Genomic DNA, 24271 nt, shown 5'->3' with positions numbered 1-24271 from the left:
TACATCAAAGGAACTATAGACTATGGACTGTTGTTCAAACCAGCAAATGCACTTCATATAGAGTGTTATGCAGATGCTGATTGGGGTGGAAATCTTGAGGATAGAAGGTCCACAAGTGGATATTGTGTCTACCTAGGCCCAAACTTGATACAATTGAGCTCTAGGAAACAAAAGGTTGTAGCACTCTCTTCCACCGAAGCTGAATATAGGGCTTTAGTTCATACGGCAACAGAAGTAGCCTGGTTGGAGAGTATGTTTCATGAACTAGGGCTGAATTTTCACACTATTCCAGTCATTTGGTGTGACAATGTTAGTGCTGGAGCTCTTGCATCCAATCCTGTGTTTCATGCCAGAACCAAACATATTGAGATTGATGCTCACTATATTAGAGAGCAAGTATTAGCAAAAAAGGTAGCAATTCAGTATGTCCCATCCAAGTTACAAATAGCTGATGTTCTTACTAAAGCATTATCAGCCGCTCATTTTACTGAACTAAGAGCAAAACTGAATGTAACTCATTCTGGTGAAAACTGCATTGGATGATTACTGAGATGAACTGCTCTGTTGAGTGTGTGTTGCTGAATTTTGATATAGTGCATAATTGCTCTGTTGTGTGTGTGTTACTGAATTTTTGAAAAAGTGCAGAATTGCCTTGTTGTGTATGTTGCTGAGTTGAGGTGCAAAACTACTTTGTTGTGTATGGTACTAAATTTTTGAAAAAAAAAAAAAAAAGTGCAGAATTGATTTGTTGTGTATGTTGCTGAGTTGTGGTGCAGAACTACTTTGTTGTGTATGTTGCTGAGTTGTGGTGCAAAACTACTTTGTTGTGTGTTGCTAAGTTGTGAAATCATGCAGGAGCTACTATGTCAGTAGTTAATATGGGTTGAAAATTCATTACTGCATTGTGGTCTGTTGTGGAAGAATTCAGAAGATGTTATGTTGATAGTTAGTCTGAATGCACAAGATGTTTATGATTATGGTTGGCAGTTGGTATAAATGGAGAGGCTACTTTGTTGATAGTTGGACTGAATGCAAAAGTCCTTAAAGGTTATTGTGTTGTTAGTAGAGTTGTTTGCAGTTCAGAAATTGGTCATCAGGTTCTTGAAGAAATTGTGAAAGTCTGCAGCAGTTTATTGCAATTGTGAAATTCTGCAGTAGTATATTGTGAAAGTTTGCAGAGTGTTATGAAAAATGATGCAGTAGTATGTTACAATTGTGAAAGTCTGCAGAAGAAAGTGTGAAAGTCTGCAGGAGTATATTGTGAAAGGTTAATTGTGAAAGTCTGCAGCAGTATATTGCAATTGTGAAATTCTGCAGTAGTATATTGTGAAAGTTTGCAGAGTGTTATGAAAAATGATGCAGTAGTATGTTACAATTGTGAAAGTCTGCAGAAGAAAGTGTGAAAGTCTGCAGGAGTATATTGTGAAAGGTTAATTGTGAAAGTCTGCAGCAGTATATTGCAATTGTGAAATTCTGCAGTAGTATATTGTGAAAGTTTGCAGAGTGTTATGAAAAATGATGCAGTAGTATGTTACAATTGTGAAAGTCTGCAGAAGAAAGTGTGAAAGTCTGCAGGAGTATATTGTGAAAGGTTAATTGTGAAAGTCTGCAGCAGTATATTGCAATTGTGAAATTCTGCAGTAGTATATTGTGAAAGTTTGCAGAGTGTTATGAAAAATGATGCAGTAGTATGTTACAATTGTGAAAGTCTGCAGAAGAAAGTGTGAAAGTCTGCAGNTATTAGAACACCAACTCTTGTGGTAAGGCTCTCTCATCTACACTCTTTTGGTGGGATTAATTATAACTATTTTCTCTTCTATCTCATGACCACTATTTATAGGTGTAAAGAATTTTTTTTATTACTAGAATCACATTACTTCTTATATGATTTGTATCCCTTCTTAAAATCATTCTTCACATAATACAAATCTTATAAGGAAACAAACTTTATGAGAAAAATGCTCCTAAATAATCTCTACAACAATAGTTTTTCTTCCTAGACCATGGAAACAGATTATTCTCTGACTAGAATCCTTTTTTAAAAAATAAAATAAAATAAAGGCTAGGAAATATTCCACAAGCATCTTTACTTTTATCAACCATCTATTTTCTAGCTTAAAAGAAATCTCATTGCAACTTTAAAGAGTTACTTTAATGATGGCTTCTTGACTTAAAAATTCATAATTTCATATAATTTTCCAAGTAATTGGACCGATCACGTTTTAATTGAATTATACACATTAATAAATTATGTAGGAGTATCACGACAGGTCATCGACAACATCTTGCAAGCAAAGCGAGCTGGATAAGATCACAAAGTGGGTTTGAACGAGGGGAGGCCATGTGTTGTCTAGTAAGGAGTTACAGACCAAGCTAATAGAGACTTAGAGAAAATGTAAATACTTCACTTTTGCTTTAATGTTCTAGAAAAAGACACATGTACATAGGAGAATTAAAGTAGGGACACTTGTCACTAGGGTTGTCAAGATTAGGACGTGTAAGAATTATGTAGCTAGGTTCTTTTAGGGTTTTGTACACCTATATAAGGGTATTATTCATAATGTAACAGTAGCTTTTGGAAAAGAATATACAACAAAACTTTAAGTAACCTTTGTGGTCACTCTTAGAATCCTGTGTGAGTTCACCATCCTTTGGGCTTACTCCATCCTGAGTCCTTTCCTTTTGATTTGTCTTTCAGCTCCACTGATTGCATCACCCTTAGTAGGAACAATTTACCCCCTGGTTTCCTGCATCAGTTTGGTATCGGAGCAAGTTTTGGTTTTGGGAGAGTTTTTCGGTTACAACAAGCTTCTTTTGTTTTTGTTTCAAAGTTTCAGAAGTGATCAGTTGTAAAAATGGTAGAAACAAGCAATGTTTGTGGGCATGGAAGAAACGTTGGTCGGGGAAAAGGCTATGGTCCAAAATCAAAAGATGAGGCTCGTGCCAATTTGAGAGAATTGAGTGATATAGAGATTGAAGAGTTGAGGAGGTTGCTTCAAGAAACCTAGTTGCAAAATGATCAGCTCCAGTAAAGGGTACTACCGTTGGAGAACACAGTTGAAATGAACCAGGTAAATGGGTCGATTGGAGCATTTATTAGTGGAGACGAAAACGACGAATACAATAACCCATTTGGGGAGTCTCTAAGTGGAAGGGATTGAAAAAATGAGCAATGACAAAGAAAAACATCATCAATGTTGGTATAAAGGTGGAGATTCCGAAGTTTGATGGAAAAGCACACCCAGATGACTTTTTAGACTGGCTTCACAAGTCAAAAGAGTCCTTGATATTAAAGAGTTCGTGGAAGAACAGAAGGTGAAGATGGTCACTATTTGCTTAAGAAAACATGCTTCTATTTGGTGGGAACATGTCAAAAAGCAACAAGCTTGAGACCACAAGCCTAAGATAGCGACATGGGAAAAGATGAAGAAACTCTTAAAGTGCAAATTTGTTCTTGAACACTATAGATGGGAGGCTTATATTGACTATCCCAATTTGTCGCAAGATAGTTTGTCAGTGGAAGAGTACATCGTAGAGTTTGATCACTTGAGAATGAGATGTGATGTCATGGAAGAGGACGAGCAGATAGTCACGAGGTTCTTGGGAGGTTTACGACATGAAATATCTAACAGTGTACTTGCAACAATACTATGGCTACAATGATGTTTGTCGTCTAGCAATGAAAGTCAAAAAACATTTAAAGGTAAGAAACGCAAGCTTTTTGCATTATACGAAGAAATTTGTGGAAAATGAGAGCTCGAGTGTGCAGAAGAGTGTGAAACAGATTCCAAAGGGCAACCCAAATCCACTAATAAGGGACATGAAGTGAGTGAAGCAAGCTACGGGGGCAAGCAATGTTAAAGTGTCAAGGTATCGGACATTTTGCAGCTAATTGTCTGAACAAACAAGTTATTACTCTGATCGAAAAGGAGGAAGACGTGGAACTGATCTATGACAAAGAAGTACCAAAATGGGAAGAGTTAAGTGAAGGAGAGATCGTTTATGGCGATTAAGGGGAGTGTTTGGTCGTTAGGAGGACATTAAATGTGGAAACCGCGGGTAAAGATGACTCATGTCTTTGCAACAATATCTTCCATACAAGGTGCACAATGTTTGCCAAAGTGTGCAACATCATCATCAACAGGGGGAGTTGCAAATATGTGATCGCATCAACTATGGTTGACAAGTTAAGTTTACAGACGAGGAACACCCTAGACCCTACAAGCTTTCATGGTTTACAAAGGCAATGAAGTGTGAGTTCGCCAGAGATGCCTCATACAATTTTCGAAGGGGAAGAACTACAAAGACGAGATCTAGTGTGGCATTGTTCCCATGGATGCATGCCACATTCTATTAGGAAGACCATGGCACTATGATCGGTGAGTTTTGTATGTTGGGTACAGGAACACTTACTCATTCAACAAAGACGGAAAGAAGATTATTCTAGTACCATCAGACTCAAATTAAGTTGAAAGGTCTGGAGAAAACCATTATCTATCAAAAGCCAAATTAGTGGAGGAGATCAACAATAAAAAAGAAGTCTTTGTTTTAGTCATTGTCGAGGAGAACAAAGAACGGTTGGATGTGCCAAGACAAGTGTGACCAATTCTAAAAGAATTCAGAGATGGTACCAAAGAAGGATGGTTCATGGAAGATGTCCATAGAAAGTCCAACTGTCAATAAAATAACCATCAAATATTGATTCCCCATCCCGAGGTTCAATGATTTGCGAAATGGTTACCATCAAATCAGAGTGCAAATTGGCGATGAATGGAAGACTGCATTCAAAATGTGAGATGGTTTGTATGAGTGGATAGTTATGCTGTTTAGTTTATCGAATGCGCCAAGCACGTTTATGAGACTAATGAATCAAGTGTTTCGAGCATACATTGTCTAGTATGTGGTCATGTATTTCGAAAACATTCTTGTCTGTAGTAATAATCTAGATCATCACCTAGAGCATCTAAGGAAAGTTTTCAAAATTTTGCAAAAGAAAAGGCCATTCAAAAACCTGAAGAAGTGTCAATTCTGCTTTCCCGAGGTGACATTTCTAGGGTATGTGGTGTTCGCATAGGGAATTAGAATGGATGAAGCCAAGGTCAAAACGATCTTGAGTTGGCCAATTTTGAAGAGCATCCATAATGTTAGAAGCTTTCATGGGTTGGCTTCGTTTTATAGATGAATTATTCAAAACTTCAATATGATCATCGACCAATCACTAAATGTCTGAAGGGTGGAAAATTTGAGTGGATCGAGGAAGTTGAGGGTGCATTGTCGCTTTTAAAGAAAAGGGTAACAAAGGAACTAGTGCTCACATTGTTAGACTTTGAGGAGGTGTTTGAAGTACATTGTGACACCTCTAGAGTAGGAATAAGGGAATACTGAGTCAGAAGACCTAATTGATTGCATTTTCAGGAAGAAGTTGAACAAAGCTTGGAGAAAGTATTCGGCCTATGATAAAGAGTTCTAAGCGATCGTGAGAAGTTTGGAATGTTAGAGGCACTATTTGTACTCCGAGTTCGTGCTAAATTCTAATCATGAATCATTAAAGTGCATCAACGGACAGCACAAGCTCAATTCAAGGCATGTGAAGTGGGTGGAATTTTTGTAAGCTTTTACGTTTGTTATCAAGCATCAATCTGAAGTGACGAATAAGGTCGATGATGCCTTAAGCTAGAGACATGTACTGCTTGTGACCATGGATGTCTGGGTCAAAGGGTTTGAGGAGTTTTAGGGACTATACCACAATGACCCTTATTTTGAAAGAATTTGGGAAAGATGTCAAGAGCGACCATATCAACAGTTCTTGTTGTAGGAAGGTTATCACTTTAAGGGAAACACACTCTGCATCCCTGACTACTCGTTGAGAGAAGCAATCATTTAACAGACTTATGGTGGAGATTTAGTTGGTCACTTTGGGAAGGATAAGACAATGGCCATGATCAGCGAACACTTCTTTTGGCCTCGCATTGAGAGAGATGTGATGGGGTACATCGAGCGATGTCGGACATGCCGATTAGCGAAGACCCAAAGTGCCAACAATGCACTATATACTCCTTTACTAGTTTTTATGGCACCATGAGAAGATCTAACTCTAGACTTTGTGTTGGGTTTGTTGAGGACTCAAAAGAACAAGGATTCAACCATGGTAGCGATTGACCACTTTTCCAAGATGGCGCACTTCGTTTCGAGTAACAAGACCTTCGATGTCTCACATATCGCAAGATTATACTTGAAAGAGGTTGTTCTTTTCCATGGGGTTCAAAGATCACTCACCTCATATTGTGACATGAAATTTGCGAGGCACTTTTTGAGAATGATGTGGCAAAAGATGCGGACAAAGTTCTAGATTAGTTTGGCTTATCACCCCATACCGATGGATAAACAGAGGTCGTTAATCAAAGCCTGTGAAATCTTCTAAGAAGTTTAATTGGTGACAATCTGTGACAATGGGACCTGGTGTTACCATAATCTAAGTTTGCATGCAACATATTACCCAACTGCACCACGAGAAAAAGTTCATTTGAGATAATCAATGGGACAAACCTATTTACACCGTTAGACTTAGCACCATTGTCGATTATACATCACTATAGCTCTATAGAGAGGAACAGGCCAAGATGATCAAGGATTTGCATGCCCAAGTAAAGAAATAGATTGCGAAATAGAATGAAATCTACAAACAGAGGGCATACAGTCATCGTAAAAGAGTAGTGTTCCAATCTAAAGACCTGGTTTGGATCCATCTAAGGAAGGAAATGTTTCCAACATAGAGATTCAGTAAACTGCAACTATGATCTCACAGACCCTTCGGAGTGCTCAAGAAAATCAATGATAACGCCTACAAGATATTTGAGCTACCAAGTGACTATGAAGTCTTAGGTACCTTCAATGTGTCTAATTTATTGCCTTACCTAAAGGAAAACATCTAAGAAAAAGCAGAAGAAGATGACATCAATTCGAGGTTCAATCTTTTTCAAGGGAAGGCAAATGATGCATGAGCATCAAGACAGGTCATCGACAACAACCTAGAAGCAAAGTGAGTTGGATAAGACCGCGGAGTGAGTTAGATAAGATCGCGAAGCGAGCTTGAACGAGGAGAGGTTATGTGTTGTCAACTAGGAGTTACAGACCAAGCTAATAGGGACTTGGAGAATAATTGTAAATGCTTCACTTTTGCTTTAATGTTCTAGAAAACGACACACATACGTAGGAGAATTAAAGTATGCACACTTGTCACTAGGGTTGTCAAAATTGGGACAAGTTTAAGAATTCTATTAGGTTCTTTGAGGGTTTTGTGCACCAATATAAGGGCACTATTCACAATGTAACAATAGCTTTTGGAAAAGAATATACAACAAAACTTGAAGTAACCTTTGTGGTCACTTCTAGAATCCTGTGTGGGTTTATTGTCCTCAGTGGGCTTTTCTCAATGAGTCCTCAGTGGGCTTACGCCATCCTAAGTGGGCGTACCTTTCCTTTTGATCAGTCTTTTAGCTCCATTAATTGCATCACCCTTAGTAGGAACGACTCACCCCTTGGTTTCCTGCATCAATATATATCTTGACATTAATTTTATGAAACACTTTATAACAATGAGAGGAATCTTATTGGGTGCGTTTGTTTAGATATTTTGAGTTGTATTTTTAAAATATTGTTGTTAAGTAGAGTTGGGTAGTTATTACGAAGTAAAATTTGACAATTAAAAATAGTTAAATAATTTAGGATAGGATTTTGAGAATAAGAAAATAAATATGTATTTTGATTTGGAATACAAATAGAAGAGAGAAACAAACGCGTATTTGAGTTATTTGGAGTAGTATTTTTTAAATATTATTATTTTTTATACATCAAATATTAAATTTGACTTAAAGTGTCAATTATTATAATTATATTTTCTTTTCTTAATCTCATTAACTTGGTATTTAAATCTATACTTTCGTTTAAAAATATTAAAGAACAAATAAATTTAAATGATATTGAATTTAAACCCTTAACTTAAAATCAAGAAGACAACCAAAGAAGAGAGGTCTTCGTCAACAACAACCATGGGATGTCAATGAAAGTATGCGTCGACCAAGCCGTGTAGAAAGCTAAATGAGAAATTATTAAGTGTTTGGATAACTTTACCACTTTAGAATTTAGAGGGATCTAGCTAAATGATGACATCCAATACTTTAGAATTTAGAGGGACCTCGCTAAATGATGATATCCAATACTTTAGAATTTAGAGGGACCTAGCTAAATGATGATATCCAATATTTGCTCTTTCGCAATTCTAACGCTATACAATAAAAACTTCATCCACTTGCTTTGAACTCTTTAAAATTCATCAATTTCATATTTGTTTTAGAAATTTTATTTGAAACTTTAAAAGTTATCATTAATTATTTTTTACTCTTTCAGTAAAGCTCCATAGAGAGGAGAAAATTTTATTAATTTAAACCCAAAAAAAAAAAAAGGGAAGATTTTTTATAAACGTTGACAGAATCAGGAGAAATTTATTAATTTAAGAAAAAAGGAAGAAGAAGAAAACTGATAGACATAGGATGTAATTAGCGTGATGCCTCGTGAGGAAACAAAGTACATAATAGAAATGCAAATGAATGAAACAAAAACGTGTTTTTTTTTATGGATAAGAAATAAAATTACTTTATAAATTAACTTTCCGATAAATATATGAACAAGCAAAGTAGACACCTTGCATAATGTATATGCAGTTAAGCAATTTAGACCAATATTAGTTTTTTTTATGGATAAGAAATAAAATTACTTTATAAATTAATAAAGTATAATCATCAGTCATCATAAAAGTTAAAGGAAGCCTTTCTTGATGTTAGCAAAGTATAATAAATCTTATGGCCACCTTTTTTTTTTTTTTTTAATTTATTTTCTATTGACGAAGACTGAGCTAAACATGCAGCCCTACATGTACACACTGAAAGCATTTCTTCTCAGACCACTCTAGTCTTCTGGAGTTCAACATTGGTGACCAAGATCTATTGAGAATTTGAAATCTTTCTGCAATCAACTCGATTCGGTGTATCTTTCATCAGGTTGTTGTTTTCTTTTTCCTCTCTTCCAAGCTAAAGTTTTCTTTGCCTTAGGTTTTGTATGGCTTGCTTGCTTTAGTTCAAGTTTCTGTTTTCTAGTTGTGTGTTTCTGGGAATAATTTCAGTCGCCTCATCGATCCAGAAGGACAAGGGCATATCCTGACCTAAGTCTATAAATTATATGGTCAAGATATGTTACAACCAAAACGAAGTTTTTTGATTGATTGGTGTTATATATGAATCACAGTTGTTTATGAGTTTGGTTTTGTTTTAATGATGCATAGTTATTAGTGGAGAAAGTTGATAACAGGTTAAAATTGTTTTGAGTTTTTTTCCTTTTTAAAGTGCACATTGAGGAAGATGATAACATAATACTGTGGTATGATCAATCTGTTAGTGTCGATCTACTGGCCACTAACGGCAAAAAATTCTATTTGACGACTGATAACATAATACTGTGGTATATAGACTGACTCTTGGTAACGGTTGGTTACCACCACTGTTGGTAAATAGCACAATTCCAACCTTAGCAAGGAGCAGAATGTCAAACAATGCAGAATGCCAAACAAGCTGCAGTCTCGTTTGAGGGAAGAATGCCAAAGTGTTCAGACTCCAGCAAGTTGCAGTCTCGGTTGAGACCAACTAACATAGTTAAATAAAATCTGTATAATTAACTAAGTCGTTAGTACTTAAAATTAGCTTGTTATACAGATTTTATTTAACACTTGGTCTCAACCGAGACTGCAACTTGCTGGAGAGTGGAGACTGCAACTTGCTGGAGTCTCCACACTTTCTGCACTTTACCAACTTGCTGAAGTCTGCACACTTTCTGCACTTTACACGAACAACCACCAACAGTCGTCCCATGAATCTATAGGCTATTTTTTATTTAAAACTTATTTTGAAACATATTTTAGTAATTATAAAAATAACTTTTTTAATAAAAATGTTTATTTTTTGTTACTTTACATGCAACATTAGCAAAGTAATTTAAATATATATAACAAAGAGAAAAAAAAAAAAAAATTTACCAACCAGACTGTCTGTTTTGTTTTAAAATATTTAATATAAAAATTATAACAATTTCAAACTAGACCAGTAAACCTACATCTTATGGTAGATATGATTGAGGCCGGTGAGCCATCACCGATCTCCATCTCAATCAACCAATTACAAATTGTATGATCAAGTGTCAGTGTTTGAATATTTACAAACTCGTACAATTAAATCTTTTGTTGCTGTTAATAAAATCAAACACTATTATAGAAGTGTGTGGCTTTTAGAACACTATATTATTTGCATGGAATCTTTTGATTTTGATTTAGTATATTGGCATGTATGCAGAAGAATTAATGGCCGAAAGAGATGTGAATTCAATCCATGATCCTGAAATACAAGAATCACATTCAAGTGCCATACAAGAAATAAAAATCGAAATGGTTGTTGATCCAATAAATAATGCTCCCCAAGTGCCAGATGATCAGGTTCAGAATGGTACTTCAGCTGAATCAACTCAAGAGACGCCTTCTAGTGAGCTCCCTCTCTTTAATTTCAAGCTAATGACATTTTATATTATTGATTCAATCTGATGACAATTTATTTTCGTTATTTTAACTTAGGTGAAAATGGAAAGTTTTATGCCCAAGAAAGAGTGGATCTTTATAGGGCCGCATTAAAAGGTGACTGGGCAGCTGCTGAAGGTTTGTTAGGACGAGATCGATCACTGTTGCGTGGCAAGATCGCAAAGAATGGCGAAACTGTTCTTCATATTGCAGCAGGAGCAAAACAAATTGGATTTGTAGAGAAGTTGCTACGATGGATAGAACCTCAAGACCTTACTCTGACAGACAGAAATGGAAACTCGGCCTTTTGTTTTGCAGTGGCAGCTGGAGCTATCGAAATTGCTAAAATTATGTTGAAAAGGAATGGAGAACTGTTGGCAACTCGAGGGGGGCAAGATATGACTCCAATCTATCTAGCTGCGATATTTGGTTACAGGGACATGGCATCATATTTATATAGGAAAGTTCAAAAAATGGAAGTTAATTTGCGCGACGAGGACAGAGCTTCTCTTTTTTTTGCTTGTTTGTATACAGCATTATACGGTAAGAGTACCTTCAATTTAATTCTGTTCTTTCGTTATCATTTGTTATTGGAATGAATAATTTTACCCATACATATTATATCTCATATAAAAAATTCCATCTTAAATGTAAGTGTGTGTATATATATATATATCTCATATAAAAAATTCCATCTTAAATGTAAGTGTACATATATATATATATATGCAAATAATAACATACCGCGGTAAGTGATATAATATAATGTCACATTGGATAACACATCAAAAAAGACATATAATATTGCTTTCATAACTGCATGAAGCGTGTTTTTTACACTGTTGCGCTTAGAATTTGGTGAATTTCTCAGATCTTGCAATGGTCTTGCTAAAGGATCTTCCAGATTTAGCTATGGCTCGTGACGAAAATCAAGATACGGCCTTGCAGATTTTGGCACGACAGCCTTTGTCATTTGCTGGCAGAAAAGGAGGACTATTGAAGAGGCTAATCAGCTCATGTTAGTTTCTCCATATATGGTTGTTTAGTGTGGTTATCTATTTAATGATTATACTCTATTTCTATATAATTGACCTAAAAAAACAAGTGATTTTACATATTGCATAAGTTAAAATTCTATATATTGCCCTTCTCTTTGAACATTTAAAAAAAAAAACAAAATTTTTGAGTATCCTGATATAAAATTTTGATTGAAATTCTATCTATTTACCTCAATTACTCAGTGGTGCAAAAGACTAATATACTTAAAAAAAAACATGGGTTTCCACACCTAAAAAAAAAATTATTTTAAAACTAAAAAAATTAGAAATAGCTGATAGAAAATTATTCTTTTGGATGTCTTGCTTGATATCATCAAACGTGGTATGGAAAAGCATTTTTTTTTTTTTTTTTCAGTAGTCATCACTAAGTTAACTAAGGATTAAACCATTTAGTAGTAATTTTGGTTATTCTTATCATTATCACAATTGTTATTTAGCAAGGATTTATTATGTTCATTGTCAGTCCCGGGAGTGAAGAATAATCACAAAACGGATTCGGCATCAACCACAGCTCCTGAATTAGCATAACGTCTTTTGGACATATTATCAGAAAAAGGTGAATTGGAGGACCCAAACCTAAACTTCATGTTTGATGCAGCTAAATTGGGAAACTTCAAGTTCTTGAACCTGTTCATTAGCCGTTATCCAAATTTGGTTGACAAACTTGATGAAAATAAATATAGCATATTTCACATTGCGGTTATACACCGTCATGCTGATATATTCAGACTAATATTTGGGATACTAGACTTGAACAGAGAGGTAATGACCATCTTAGTAGACAAAGATGAGAATAATATATTGCATTTAGTTGCGAAACTTCCAGATCCAAGTCGACTTAGTATCGTATCAGGTTCAGCTCTGCAAATGCAACGAGAGTTATTATGGTTTAAGGTAATTCATTTTTTTAACTTCTACAACTTGAATTGAGAATGTCTTAATTTCATTTTTGGAGCTACTAATTATCTTTCAATTATAGTTCAAAGTATTATCTGATCTAAAATATTACGAAACATAACATTTTAATGCTTCATCTTAATGTTTATATACAGGAGATTGAGAAGGTGGTGAAACCTTCTTATAGAAAAAAGAAAAATTCAAGCGGCAAAACACCTCAAGAATTGTTTACGGAGAAGCATAAAGGGTTGTTGAGAGATGGAGAATCGTGGATGAAGAAGACAGCTAGCTCATGTATGCTTGTTGCGACAATCGTCACCTCTGTAATTTTTGCAGCGGCATTTAGTGTACCTGGTGGCTATGAGGACAAGACAGGAATACCTAATCTTTTGAAAGATAATTTATTTCAGGTTTTTTCCATATCAAATGCAATAGCATTGTCCTCCTCTATCATCTCAGTTTTGATGTTTTTGTCCATCATTACCTCGCGTTATAGAGAAGACGATTTTCTTAGGTCATTACCACTTAAATTGATTGTTGGACTCTTATCTCTCTATGTCTCCTTAGTAACCATGATGATAGCTTTCATCACATCCTTCTTGCTAGCTTATCATGACAGATTAAATTTCGCCACCATAACTACTATACTAATGTCTGTGGTAGCCACTCTTTTTGTTCGGTTACAATATCCCCTTTTGAGAGACACATTTTATTCAACATACGATTCTGGGTTTCTGTTCAAGTCAGGTACTGCTATTTTTAAATGAGCCAGAATAATAGAAGTTAGTGGTATTGTAGCATCTAAATTGATGTTAAATAAGCTTTTCAATTAAATNTCGAAATTGCTGCAAATATGTTGAGAAGGAATGAAGAACTGTTGAAAACTCGAGGGGGGCAAGATATGACTCCAATCTATCTAGCTGCGATATTTGGTGACAGGCGCATGGCATTATATTTATATGGGAAAGTTAAAACCATGGAAGTTAATTTGCGCGACGAGGACAAAGCTTCTCTTTTTTTTGCTTGTTTGTATACAGCATTATACGGTAAGAGTACCTTCAATTCAATTCTGTTCTTTCGTTATCATTTGTTATTGGAATGAATAATTTTACCCATATATATTATATCTCATATAAAAAATTCCATCTTAAAGGTAAGTGTGTGTACATAAATACATACATACATATATATATATATATATATATATATGCAAATAATAAAATACCACGGTAAGTGATATAATATAATGTCACATTGGATAACACATAAAAAAAGACATATGTAATATTGCTTTCGTAACTGCGTGAAGCATGTTTTTTACACTGTTGCGCTTAGAATTTGGTGAATTTCTCAGATGTCGCAATGGACTTGCTAAAGGATCTTCCAGCTTTAGCTATGTTTTGTGACGGAAATAAAGACACGGCCTTGCATATTTTGGCACGACAGCCTTCGTCATTTGCTGGCAGCGAAGGACTATTGAAGAGGCTAATCAGCTCATGTTAGTTATCTATTTAATGATTATACTCAACTTCTATATAATTGACCTAAAAAAACAAGTGATTTTACATATTGCATAAGTTAAAATTATATATATTGTCCTTCTCTTTGAACATTTTAAAAAAACAAAATTTTTTAGTATCCTGATAAAAAAAAAAAAAGTTTGATTGAAATTCTATCTATTACTCAGTGGTGAAAAAGACTAATATAATTTAAAAAAAACATGGGTTTCCACACCTAAAAAAAAAAAAAAATTATTTTAAAACTAAAAAAATTAGAGATAGCTGATTGAAAATTATTCTTTTGGATGTCTTGCTTGATATCATCAAACATGGTATGGAAAAGCCTTTTTTTTTTTTTTTTTTTTTTTCAGTAGTCATCACTAGGTTAACTAAGGATTAAACCATTTAGTAGTAATTTTGGTTATTCTTATCATTATCACAATTGTTATTCAGTAAGGATTTATTATGTTCATTGTCAGGCCCAGGAGTGAAGAATAATAACAAAACGGAGTCGGCATCAACTAAAGCTCTTGAATTAGTACGATGTCTTTTGCATTCACCTTTTTCTGATGAAAAGTTATTATCAAAAAAAGGTGAATTGGAGGACCCAAACCTAAACTTCATGTTCGATGCAGCTAAATTGGGAAACTTCGAGTTCTTGAACATGTTCATTAGCCGTTATCCACATTTGGTTGACAAACTTGATGAAAATAGCTATAGCATATTTCACATTGCGATTATACACCGTCATGCTGATATATTCAATCTAATATTTGGGATAGTAGACTTGAACAGAGAGGTAATGACCACCTTAGTAGACGAAGATAAGAACAATATATTGCATTTAGCTGCGAAACTTCCACATTCAAGTCGACTCAGTATCGTATCAGGTGCAGCTCTACAAATGCAACGAGAGTTATTATGGTTTAAGGTAATTCAATTTTTTAACTTCTACAAATTGAATAGAGAATGTCTTAATTTCATTTTTGGAGCCACTAATTATCTTTCAATTATAGTTCAAAGTATTATCTAATCTAAAATATTACTAAACATAACATTTTAGTGCTTCATCTTAATGTTTATATACAGGAGATTGAGAAGGTAGTGAAACCTTCTCATAGAAAAAATAAAAATTCAAGCGGCAAAACACCTCAAGAATTGTTTACGGAGGAGCATAAAGGGTTGTTGAGAGATGGAGAATCGTGGATGAAGAAGACAGCTAGCTCATGTATGCTTGTTGCAACAATCGTCACCTCTGTAATTTTTGCAGCGGCATTTAGTGTACCTGGTGGCTATGAGGACAAGACAGGAATACCTAATCTTCTGAAAGATAATTTATTTCAGGTTTTTTCCATATCAAATGCAATAGCATTGTCCTCCTCTATCATCTCAGTGTTGATGTTTTTGTCGATCCTTACCTCGCGTTATACAGAAGGCGATTTTCTTAGGTCATTACCACTTAAATTGATTGGTGGACTCTTATCTCTCTATGTCGCCTTAGTAACCATGATGATAGCTTTCATCATATCCTTCTTGCTAGCTTATCATGACAGATTAAATTTGGCCACCATAACCACTATACTAATGTCTGTGGCAGCCACTCTATTTGTTCAGTTACAATATCCCCTTTTGAGAGACACATTTTGTTCAACATACAATTCGAGGTTTCTGTTCAAGTCAAGTACTGCTATGCTTTAATTAGCCAGAATAATAGAAGTTAGTGGTATTGTAGCATCTAAATTGATGTTAAATAAGCTTTTCAATTAAATTATGTACTTCAGTCTTCAATGACTATGAACTGGTGTTTTATGAATCTTTCTCTATCATTTTCTGAAATTATGTCTAGTTTTTCATAATTTATGTATATATTAATTTTCTGATGCGGATATCTTGAAATTTCTTACATAAGAATTCAGTAATTGACTTAACGAAAACAAAAACAACAAAATATTTCTTAACCTTTACTCTACACGTTAATAATTTCAAGACATTTTTGTGCAAGAGTTGAATACATGGTAACTCAAATGTTGACCATCTTCTATTTTTCCACTTCCAGTGATGCATCCTTTTGGGAAGAAAGTTTTTGAGTTTTTATTTTCCACCTAGTCTCCAATTCCTGGCCATCTCAAGAAGTTATTCAGCCATTTATTTTTTCTTATTGTTGATCACTATCTGTTGAAGTGCTTAAATTTAGATACAATCTTTAAACTAGAAGAGAAATTATTTATTTCTTAACAGTATATGAAGTTTACTTATATGTACCATATTCATATTCCTCTTATTTACTCACAATTTCCTGGTATTCTAGTATATTTCTGTTCATTATTATTGAAGATTCAAAGATCATAAATGGGTTTTTAGAGTAGAAATTATTGGATGCAATGTGTTTGGTTTTAGATAAAATTGAGAGAAAACAGAGAGAATGCTCTGAAAATTAGATCGATTGTATTGCTAGAATGATTTTTGGATCCCAAATTACAAAGGCATTCCTTCTATATAGACCTTGTGAACTTGGAGAGAATATACTAAAAATTATTTTTGTATTTATTAAGCCCAAGCTCATAATTTGTGCTGTTTCTTCTTTTATTTAGTCCACTCTTTACCTCATTAACAAACTCTTTTCTCCTATGATAATGAGCTTAACCTTCAACTATTTTTAATAGCGCAACCCCACCGGAGAGATTACTTATTGTCGACTAAACAGTGTTGTGTTGAGTACTCAGGATGAATATATATAGATATATTATTTTAATAAGTTGTTAAAGTAAATTATTGATTAAAATTAATTAATTTTCAAGAAGGAAACAATATTTTAAAGTAAATTTCATATATATTAAATTTGATATTCACAAATCTTTACTTTTTATCTATTATGAGAAATGGTTGTTTTTATGGGATGTAAAACTTCTGAAGGCAGGAGCAGGAAATTTCTGGAAACAGAGCAAAATTGCAAAAAAAAAAAAATATTACAGAAGTTGTTAACCTTTTTTTTTTTTTTTTTTTTTTTAAATTTATTAAGTAAAAAACAATTGTTTTACAAAAGTTTTTATAGTACATTATAAGTCGAGGTAGGCAATCCTTGTGAACCTAATCTCAACCACTCAGTCAAATAACAAACAAACACAATTGGAGCTAAACTGAGCCGTTCGATCAGTCCATTCTAGCTCCAGTAACTTTGAAGAAAAAACAAAAAACCTTGCTCTCTGATCTTCACGAAGATTTATTAAAACTGTAATGTTTGTAATTGAAACGTTGCCGTCTTATCAGACTAAAATAACGGACTCGACATACTTGAGCTTCCGTTAGTTTCCTTGTCCTTCGCTTCTCATAGCACTTGAAGCCATGAGCCGTTAGTCTTATTTAACTTGTTTGTTCTCCCTCAAGCAAAGCAAAAAGTAGACCTGCTACAGCTAGCAAATAGATTGAACCAAATAGAATCCACTTTTAAGTAACGTTTCTTTTCTGTTTAGTTGAACAAACTGATGCAATATGGAACGATTGCTGGAATTACTCATCCTTAAATTATGCTAATCAGCATAATTGATACAATCCTACATAAATATTAGTTGATTGATTTTATTATGATTTCATGTAATTACACCCTTGATTGTATTTCCTTCATTTCTTATTTCTCTCTTGTATAAATACATCATTGTAAAGATCAATATAAAATTCAATATAGACATTACAATTGAATCTTCTTCTTTAATCTTTTGGTATTCTTCGGCAACACAGTTTGCTTCTTTTGCCTCTTCCTGCTTAGATTCTGACATGGTATTAGAGCAAGCATCTTAATTAGGCTTCCGCCCAACAATCCTCTCTAGCCAGTTGTTCCAGAAAAAAAAATATTTTAGCTAATAAGGAAAAAACCGCAACTTGCACAAAACTGAATGAGACATCAGCTGTTAGTGCAGTAAAAAAGTGTGCACACAATTGCGATAAAATGTGAATTAATTTCTAGCATGTCTAACATAGTTGTGCAAGCATACATCTATTATGCACACACATGAAATGAAATGCAACAGGCATAAGCTTGGCATAGTTGTGTACGCAAAAAAACATACAATGCAAAAATGCAAAAGTCTGACAAAATTGTGCAAGCACACAACAACTGTGCATGCATAATAACGTAAGTTTGGCAAAATATTCAACAATCTCCCTCCTTATGAGCAAAGCAATAAATTGATTACAAGATCAATACAAACTTGTCTCATATAAACAATCAATCATCATATAAACAAACAATCAAAGACATGAACAAAATCAATCAACAAAGGCAACACAAAAACAATGTTAGCCACACAATTATAAGCCAAAGAAAATATGAAACTGAAAACATCAAATAGTTCAACAAGTAATCAAGCTAAAATAAGCTCCTCCTCAGCAGGGGATCAATAAAGCGACTAGTTCATATGAGCAACATAACTAAAAAACAAGTTCAGCAAAAAAAAATAAGTGGCCAGTAAAAACTCAAATAAGCAACCCCTTAGAATATCATATCAACATCTTTAACTCAAGTAGTTGCACCACAAAAACAACAAAAACAGTAGCAAACCTTACTCCCCCTCTTTGTTCATAGGGACACGTGAGCTTTCGACCACCGTGCAACATCGAACAATGTGGCTGATGCATTCGCTATCATGACATTCTGAAACTCTTTTTCCATATAAAAGGGTAGCAGCCAGGATAAGAGGGGGAGATGAACAACAAGAAGAAAAACAAAAAAGACACAAAAACACATAAAAAGAAGTAATAGAGAATTGCTCTCTCTCTAATCCCAAGCCTCAAGGCCAATTAGAAGAATTTTTCTAATCACCTGAAAAATTCTTCCTTTGTACCCCCAACACCACACAAAGAAATAATATGTCGGTGGGCATAGTCCTTATTCGCTTTCCCGGCCAAACCACTTTAAAAACGTCTAGTTTATCTATCGTCTATTGAAAGGCTTGTCACCACCTTGAGCATCGCCACATGTGACATGGGTCCCTTACACTAATTCTCAGGAATCACACACCGATCTTACTCAGTTCTCCTAGGAGTCAACCGAATATCTCTAGTTGAAGCGTGTTTACATCTCCGCGATTTAGTCTTTATAGAAATTCGCATCAACAATCAACAAATGCATTTACTGAACAGTATGTTAATAACTAAGTTGAAGTTAAATTTCATTTAAGAAGTCTCTCTTTGAATTACAAATGCTTTGGCTTTGCCTTACAAATGCTATGCATGCATAAGCAATAAATGTGAAAACACGGCTGTGTTTGTTTAGATTTTTTAAACACTATCCTATCCTACTATCTTATTCAATCCAATAAAATAATTACTTTTCTATTCAACTCAATCTTATTATATTCAACTCAAAACATTTAATAATTATTTTTCTCAATAAAAGTTTATAATTTAACAAAAACGCTTCCACCCATCCAACTATTATCGGTAGCTAGCCACCACCCACAAACGGTGGTTGAAAGTCGCTAGAATAGTGCACGACTAGTTGAATCTAGCCGGTTGTGTGCTGATATGATCGTTTCTGTTAAGATTATCATGGATCTAATCGAAAATAGCCAGATCTACAGCTAAAGATCTATCCATTGATGGCCAGATCTAACCGTTGATAACGATCATATCTTGGTTGTAGTTGATGGCTAAATGACGATCAGAAATTTAGTCGTTAACGACAATCATATCTTTGTGTGGATGAGAGTGTTTTTATTAAATTATAAATTTTTTATTAAAAAAATATTTGTTAAATGTTTTTAATAGAGTATAATTAGATTTTGAATTAAATAATTAATATTAAAACAGATGCACATTCACTAGATTGGATTGGATTGGATTGGATGATAGGATAGTATAAAGTTTGGAAAGTATACCAAACATAAGGCTAGCTTTTCTTCTTTTCATAAAAAGGCGAGCCAATTAATATTCAATTGCTATCTTTAGATAAAGGAAATTTCGTTGCGCCCTTTTATAAAGAGTTGCTTTAGTTAAAAAACAAAAACTCATAATTTCATGTAACTTTTCCGAGTAATCCAAGCGGGCCGCATTAAAAAGACAATGTGGGGAGCTTGTCAAAGAAAGCATGCGTTACAGCTCAGCAGAAGTTTTTTATATCCCAATGCGTCCCTCCCGCGCAGAAAGTTAAAATGACGGTATCCAATNAAAAAAAAAAAAAATTCATGTAACTTTTCCGAGTAATCCAAACGGGCCGCGTTAAAAAGATAAGAATGTGGGGAGTTTATCAATGAAAGCATGCGTTACAGCTCAGCAAAAGTTTTTTCTATCCCAATGCGTCCCCGCCGCGCAGGTATCCAATGTTTGTTCTTTGGCAGTTCTAACCCCAATAATTACACCCACGATTTTTTTTTTATGGGAAATGATACATCATCATCTTTTTTTCATCTACTTTCTTTAAACTCTTTAAAACTGCAAGCAAATGTCATCAGTATCAAAATGGTTTTAGATATTTTATTCGAAACTTTAAAAGTTACCATCTATTTCTACTTAAATTATTGAGATTTTTTTGAAATTTCATAAAATTTATTTATAGAAATTTTATGAAGTTTCAAAGACAGTTCGTAAGCATTTTCAAGTAAGCTCTTACGAATTTTCTTGGTGGATAATTAAGCAATTTCATTTTCATCTCAAGATCCCAAAGGAAGAAAGTTTAATGAATATTTTGTAGTTAATAAAGTCGAATGGATAAAGTTAAGGAATAAGGATGCCTTTCTTGGTATAAGTAAAATATAAATCTTATCTCACCAATTTTTTCTTTTAATTTTTTGTTTGTATCGATGAAGGCTCAGCTAACCGAGCAGCCTTTACAGTCAACCGAGCAGCCCTATGAAGAAACACTGAAAATATTTTTCTCATACCACTCTTGTCAATTGAGAATTTGAAATCTTTCTGCAATCAACTCCATTTGGTGTATCTTTCATCAGGTTATTCTGAGATTTTTTTCAATAACTGAGGTATCCCAGCATAATTGTCAATCTTTTTTCCTATCTTCCAAGCTAAATTTTTTTGCCTTTCATTTTTGTATGATTTACTTTCTTTAGTCCAAGTTTTTGTTTTCTATTTGTGTATTTCTGGGAATAATTTCAGTCGACTCACATCCGTATATTTTTATAAAAAAAATTTCAAATCAAAAGCTCATTATGTAAATGTAATAACTAAAATGGACCAAAATCTGAGAACGCTCTTCTGACCTGAGCTTTACTTGAACTTTGTTAACACATGGCATTATATCTTATGTCGTATGCGCATTATGTGATTATTAGTCACAAAAAACGTGAAAAAATAAAATATTGGCATGTATGCAGAAGAATTAATGGCGGTAAGAGATGAGAATTCAATTCATGATCCAGAACCACATATAATCAGAATAGAAGAAACAGTTGTCGATTCAACAAATATTGCTCCCCAAGTGCCGAACAAGGTCGAGAAAAATGGTGATTCAACTCAAAAGACACCTTCCCCACATCAACTTTCTGGTGAGCTCCAGCTCCCTCTCTTTATTTTCTCTCAGAGTCATACCCATGGAGGGATCCGCTTAGTAGCTAATGGGGGCTAGTGACTCCACTCAACATATTTTCAATGAATTAGAGAAAATATTACCCCGACAGTAATTTAGTAATTGTTTAACTCTCTCACCCTGACCCCGCTCATATGAACATAAAGGTCTTGATTTTTAACATTTATTTGTTTTACATAAATTTTAATTTTCCATATTGAATTGAATTTGCCCCCTTTGATATTAAATTCTAGGTTGCTCCTTGGATGTAAATATGATTAAGTGCATTTTTTATTTTTTTTAAATTATTGAGAAAAATTCTTGGCTATGCAGTGATTATTTGTTAATGAATCTAATGACATTTTATTTTCGTTATTTCAACTTACTCAGGTAAAAACTACGGAAAGGTTAATACCAAAATCTGTGTGGCTCTTTATTGGGCTGCATTAAAAGGTGACTGGGCAACTGCCGAAGTTTTGTTAGGACAAGATCGATCACTGTTGTGTGCCAGGATCACAAAGAATGGCGAAACTGTTCTTCATATTGCAGCAGGAGCAAAACAAATTGGATTTGTAGAGAAGTTTCTAGAATTGATAGAACCTGAAGACCTTACTCTGAAAGACAGAAATGGAAATTCGGCCTTTTGTTTTGCAGTGGCAGCTGGAGCTATCCAAATTGCTGAAAATATGTTGAAAAAGAATGAAAAACTGTTGGCAACTCGAGGGGGGCAAGATGTGACTCCAATCTATCTAGCTGCGATATTTGGTTACAGGGACATGACATTATATTTATATAGGAAGGCCAAATTCAACGGCATTATTTTGTCCAGGGACGACAAGGGTTCTCTATTTTTTGCTTGTCTGAGTACAGGACTATACGGTAAGAGTACGTTCAAATGGTAGATTTGTGTTAATTAGAAAGTGCAGTTCATAATTGTCCTAACTGTATGAAGAAAGTTTTCCACTGTTGTTCTTAGAATTTTGGTGAATTTCTCAGATCTCGCAATTGAGTTGCTAAAGGATCTTCCAGAGTTAGCTATGGCTTGTGACAAAAATCAAGATACGGCCTTGCATATTTTGGCTCGACAGCCTTCATCATTTGCCGGCAGAAAAGGAGGACTATCGAAGCCGCTTATCACCTCAAGTTAGTTTCTCCATATATATTTACTTGGTGTATGTAACCTTCTAATGATTATAGTCAACTTCTATATATAATATTTAGCGAATTCGAGTCCAAACAAAAAAAACAAGTGATTATACTATATCTGCTGCCTTTTTTTCCAAATTAAGATCATATTTATTACTATTGAAACTATTAAAAAACAAAATTTTACAATTTTCTAACATATGAAAGTTTGGCTAAAATTTATATTTTCATTCTTAGTCCCAGGAAGGAAGTTCAATCACAACACGGATTCGACATCAACTCAAGCTCTTGAATTAGTAGGATGTCTTTGGGACATATTAACAGAACAAGGTGACTTGGAGCACACAGACCTAAAATTCGTGCTCGACGCAGCTAGATTCGGAAACTTTGAATTCTTGAATGAGCTCATTCCCCGTTATCCAGATTTGATTCATGAAATTGATGAGAATAATCATAGCATATTTCACATTGCAGTTGTGCATCGTCATGCTAATATATTCAATCTAATATTTGAGATAGGTTTCACTAAGGATGTAATGGCAACTTTGGAAGATAATTATGGCAATAATATATTGCATTTAGCTGCAAAACTTCCGCATCCGAATCGAGTCAATATTGTACCAGGTGCAGCTCTGCAAATGCAAAGAGAGCTATTATGGTTTAAGGTAATAAATATTTTTTTCATGAATCAAGTCTTTAAGGAATATTGAAAAAATAAACATTTTAATTATTGTTTCACGTTAATGTTTATTTGTAGGAGGTTGAGAAGGTGGTGCAACCTTCATTTAGAGAAAAGAAAAATACAAATGGCCAAACACCTCGAGAATTATTCACCCAAGAGCACAAAGAGTTATTAAGCAATGGAGAATCATGGATGAAGAATACAGCAAGCTCTTGTATCCTTGTCGCAACCATCATCGCGACTGTAATTTTTGCAACGGTATTTAGTGTACCAGGTGGCAATGATAATAATCGAGGAATACCTACTAATCTAAGAGATACTTTATTTCAGGTTTTCATCATATCAGATGCAATAGCATTATCTTCATCGTCCTTCTCGATACTAATGTTTTTGTCTATCCTTAGCTCGCAGAATACAGAAGATGATTTTCTCAGATCCTTACCATTTAAGTTGATTTTTGGGCTCTCATCTCTCTTTATTTCAATAATAACCATGATGATAGCTTTTACCACAACCATCTTCTTAGCTTATCAGGATAGATTAAATTGGGTCACCATACATGTAGTTCTACTAGCATCTGTGCCAACCACCATTTCTGTTCTGCTACGTTGTCCCCTTTTAAGAGAAATATCGTATTCAACATACCGTTCAAGGTTTGTGTTCAAGTCAAGTACTACTATGCTTTAATTTGCTAGAATTATTGAAGTTGGTTGTATTGTAACATGTATATTGATGTTAATTAAGTCTTTCAATTCAGTTATGTAGCATATTCATATTCCTCTTATTTGCGCACAATTTCCTGGTAATCTAGTACATTTATGTTAATTATTATGGAAGATACAAAGATGTTCAATGGGTTTT

At 34.3% G+C, this 24271-nt stretch overlaps 3 protein-coding genes and 1 long non-coding RNA gene across 7 annotated transcripts; all 4 read left to right on the top strand.

The window, feature by feature from the left end:
- The first annotated feature begins 8953 nt into the window (after window positions 1–8953).
- LOC116114012 lies at window positions 8954–10478 on the top strand. Its single transcript, XR_004125496.1, has 2 exons — window positions 8954–9056; window positions 10398–10478. It is a non-coding gene; the product is annotated as an uncharacterized LOC116114012 (long non-coding RNA).
- A 238-nt stretch (window positions 10479–10716) lies between these two features.
- On the top strand, window positions 10717–15863 carry LOC116114034 (ankyrin repeat-containing protein At5g02620-like). The gene is made up of 5 exons (XM_031400185.1): window positions 10717–10953; window positions 13412–13616; window positions 13925–14068; window positions 14549–15000; window positions 15159–15863. The coding sequence occupies exons 2-5, from the start codon at window positions 13424–13426 to the stop codon at window positions 15765–15767; spliced, it is 1398 nt and encodes a 465-aa protein (XP_031256045.1). The 5' UTR covers window positions 10717–10953; window positions 13412–13423; the 3' UTR covers window positions 15768–15863.
- LOC116114035 lies at window positions 12524–13351 on the top strand. The gene is made up of 2 exons (XM_031400186.1): window positions 12524–12567; window positions 12726–13351. The coding sequence occupies exons 1-2, from the start codon at window positions 12541–12543 to the stop codon at window positions 13335–13337; spliced, it is 639 nt and encodes a 212-aa protein (XP_031256046.1). The 5' UTR covers window positions 12524–12540; the 3' UTR covers window positions 13338–13351.
- A 4964-nt stretch (window positions 15864–20827) lies between the features above and the next one.
- LOC116114075 (ankyrin repeat-containing protein NPR4-like) lies at window positions 20828–24271 on the top strand. 4 transcript variants are annotated; one of them, XM_031400230.1, is made up of 6 exons: window positions 20828–21010; window positions 21395–21562; window positions 21973–22461; window positions 22579–22725; window positions 22966–23393; window positions 23486–24271. In XM_031400230.1, exons 2-6 carry the CDS (start codon window positions 21400–21402, stop codon window positions 24095–24097), a joined length of 1839 nt encoding a protein of 612 aa, XP_031256090.1. In that variant the 5' UTR covers window positions 20828–21010; window positions 21395–21399; the 3' UTR covers window positions 24098–24271. The 4 variants fall into 4 exon arrangements, with proteins under 4 accessions (XP_031256090.1, XP_031256089.1, XP_031256088.1 ...); XM_031400229.1 differs by having other exon boundaries at window positions 20828–21040; XM_031400228.1 differs by having other exon boundaries at window positions 20829–21010; window positions 21392–21562; window positions 23486–24270.

Source organism: Pistacia vera, unplaced genomic scaffold, assembly GCF_008641045.1.
Source record: "Pistacia vera cultivar Batoury unplaced genomic scaffold, PisVer_v2 Contig7, whole genome shotgun sequence".
Taxonomy (NCBI): domain Eukaryota; kingdom Viridiplantae; phylum Streptophyta; class Magnoliopsida; order Sapindales; family Anacardiaceae; genus Pistacia; species Pistacia vera.
Note: the sequence above shows the minus strand (reverse complement) of the source record. Positions and strands in the feature narration are given on the sequence as shown.